The sequence below is a fragment of the Diachasma alloeum genome, unplaced genomic scaffold, assembly GCF_001412515.2.
Source record: "Diachasma alloeum isolate Michigan unplaced genomic scaffold, Dall2.0 Dall_scaffold_00856, whole genome shotgun sequence".
NCBI classification, from domain to species: Eukaryota; Metazoa; Arthropoda; class Insecta; order Hymenoptera; family Braconidae; genus Diachasma; species Diachasma alloeum.
Window position 1 is genome coordinate 217,886 of NW_021680977.1, and position 3,038 is coordinate 220,923.

The window sequence follows — 3,038 nt, forward strand, 5'->3', positions numbered from 1 at the left end:
GGACTTCGTCCCCCTGGACCCCCTCCCGCGCCCACACCCGCGTCGGGCCTTCGTGACGAAAAATAGTATATGCCATTCGGGCGATAGCGTTGGTTTGTGAGTCGTGTGGAGTTTGCAACACTCGGCATGGCAAGCGTCCGACTCGGATCGCCTTCGGCGATCCTCGTCTCCTGCTTGCCACGCCTCTTGCTGCAACTCCACACTCCTCACAAACCGCCGCTTATCGCCCTCATGACATAATGTACTATTTCCTTTCGGCTATACGACATATCAGCAAACAATTTTGAAATATGATTTCGATCAGAAGTTTTCTGACTATTCCGGAAAACGTGTCAGATCGGCGGAAAAAGTAGAGACATAATGAGAAATTTGATAGATCTAGAAAAAATCTGAAAAAAATCAAGAGTGATCTAGATCATATTGAAGAAGTCCCGTGAGATTTTTTATGTTCAGTGTTACCCTTAATTATATATTCAAGCTCAAAGTTGCCATGTTTTTCTGAAACTTCTCCTTATACACGGTACATGGCCCGGTGTTTCGGAATCAAAATTTGAAAATCTAACTACTTATGAAATTTTTGGCGGATATTTTCAGCGCTAGGACTTCAAAACAACTCAAAATGAGGTGTCAAATTTTTTCAAATTTTTCTGAGGCTTTACTTGCAATGTGATTTAAAAAATCGGAAAACTGCGGCGCGGCGCTCATAGCGCGACCAACGGAGTGTTAAACATTTGTCTTTCGGTTTTCACCATGATGTTAAGGTGAGAGACAAAAATGACCATCATTTTTGCAAAATTGGGAAAATTTCCAATCAAAATCTGTTTTGATTTTTTTAGGCATTTTGGAACGTGTTCAATTTGAATGAAGAATGTTGAGGCGAAAGCGTTCAATCACGCGGAGCGTCATTAATTGAACCGTGGAATTCCTGGTACTCGAAAAATCTTTCAAAACAAAAAAAATTGTCGAAAATTTTGAGGCCGGACTTCTCTATCATATTCGACAGAATGGTCCAGATAGTGTCAAAGATTCTGATAGATTAGCTTGCTCTCAGATACAAGTCCTAAAAATAGACATATGGGTAATTGGAGGGGGTCCCCATAAGTGCCACTTTTCCACAGATCGCGGACACTTTGTTATTTCAGGATATCCAAATACTTTGGCGATTTTTTCTCGAACCTCAGAGCTTTCATTTTACAATGATTTTATTATTTACACTTTGCAGGTCTGAATTTGAATCTCGATATTGAACCGCTAGAAAACGTTTTAAAAATCCGAAAAAATTGGAAAGTTTACATGTAGAGGAATATCGATGAAGTAATGAAAAAATTGCAGTTTTCGAAAATTACGAGCATTTACTATAAATAATTTAGGAACAGTCAATTTGTCGCCATAAAAATCATTTGTTCGGAATCGTAATAACTTTATTCATATTCAGAATTTTACCAGAAATCGTTAAGATCTCCGAAAGTTTAAAGAATTTCAAGTATTTACTTATAAACAACAAATGTTAACAAAAATAATAACCCTGTGCAAAATGTAATTTGAATGATGGTGAATATGCATGCTTTTTTTCAAATTTTCATCACGCAATTTAATTAACAAATTTGATGATTAAAAATAGTTGAATCTATAGTGTGGTTTATACCAAACTGTAAAAGATACTTGGATGTCCCTAATTTCGAATGTTTGTAACTGTGCTCTAATGGAAATTCCCTTTGCACTAAAATGATTTGTTTACTCTGCCCCAATAAATTTTCAATCCATTTAAAAATCGCTGAGCGTGGCAAAAACCGGGACCGCGGCAGCTACGGGGCATCGACCGTATTCAATCAACAAAAACATAAGCAATTACCCACTCGGTTTTAACTATATCTAGCGATATTCACCACAAATTTTGCTACGTTTCATGTTTACAGTAGATTTTTTTATAGCCTGTACTTGAGCCAAATTATAATTGAAGTACTTGGTTAGAAATAGAGAATTAGGCAGCTTTCCCCATCTAAAAAATATATATATATATCATCGAAGAAATCTATTCGTGTCTTCGTCAACCCAATAAGTCCTCCGTCTGAGAAGAAATCCATTTACTCTCAATGCAATTCGTCATCAACTTTCATTCCGCTACCCAAACTCCCACTAATCTCTAATTACTTTCTGAATCTATAGTCTGGTCTCTACCAAACCGTAAAAGATACTTGGATATCCTTAATTTCGAATGTTTGTAATTGTGCGCTTATGAAAATTCCCTTTGCACTGAGATGATTTGTTTACTCTGCCTCAGTAAATTTTCTATCCGTTGAAAATCGCTGAGCGCGGCAAAATCCGGGACAGCGGCAGCGACTGGGGCATTGACCGTATTCAATCAACAAAAAGTTGAATTGTTTTCCCCCCAGAACAAAACATAAACATCTCAACACCTTATTTACTCACAGTTTTGTCTCCAACTTTCATGACTTCGCGATCGTTCCGCGTGGACTTCCGAAGTTATCTTGAACGTTGCCATCTCAGAGGATCATCGATCTCCCTCGACCCAACTAGAAATGATTATCGGAAAATTCACAAGATCACTAACGTTTTATTGTTCAGTTATAAATCACTAAACACCGTAGGCTTTCACTTTCTGAAATTTAAGTGCTAGAACCCGAACAATCAATCGCGCACTCAAAAAAACAATGCTCATCGGATGATTAACTGTCGCACTGCTTTCCACAAAATAATATAACATTTCTTGCATAACAGCCCATGATATATTGTCATACTTTGTTCCCAGACGATGCCAAAAACTCGTCGAAGGGCAGACCACAAATATCGTCAAGGGGCACGACGTTGAGTGTCCCTGAATTTGAATTACTTCATTCTCTTCCGCCTCACTAGGCCTAAGTTTCTAAAACGAATGATAAATTTCATCACTTAAAGTCTCCAAGAATCCCAGAAATGCAGTCAAACCCTAAAAAAAACTGAAGACATTCCGTAAATAAAATTATGAATAGTTGAGCGAGAGAAAGAGAGAGACCGATAGAAATTGATTGCTAATTTTT

General features: G+C 37.7%; 1 protein-coding gene across 1 annotated transcript in view; it reads right to left on the reverse strand.

The window, feature by feature from the left end:
* Window positions 1-2,750, reverse strand: part of LOC107044975 (methyltransferase-like protein 22) — a 7,412-nt gene extending 4,662 nt beyond the window's left edge. Inside the window, exon 1 of the mRNA XM_015267058.1 lies at window positions 2,431-2,750. Within this exon, the coding sequence (XP_015122544.1) occupies window positions 2,431-2,503 (73 nt within the window). The 5' untranslated portion in view covers window positions 2,504-2,750. The remainder of the gene's footprint in view (window positions 1-2,430) is intronic.
* Window positions 2,751-3,038: the final 288 nt, after the last annotated feature.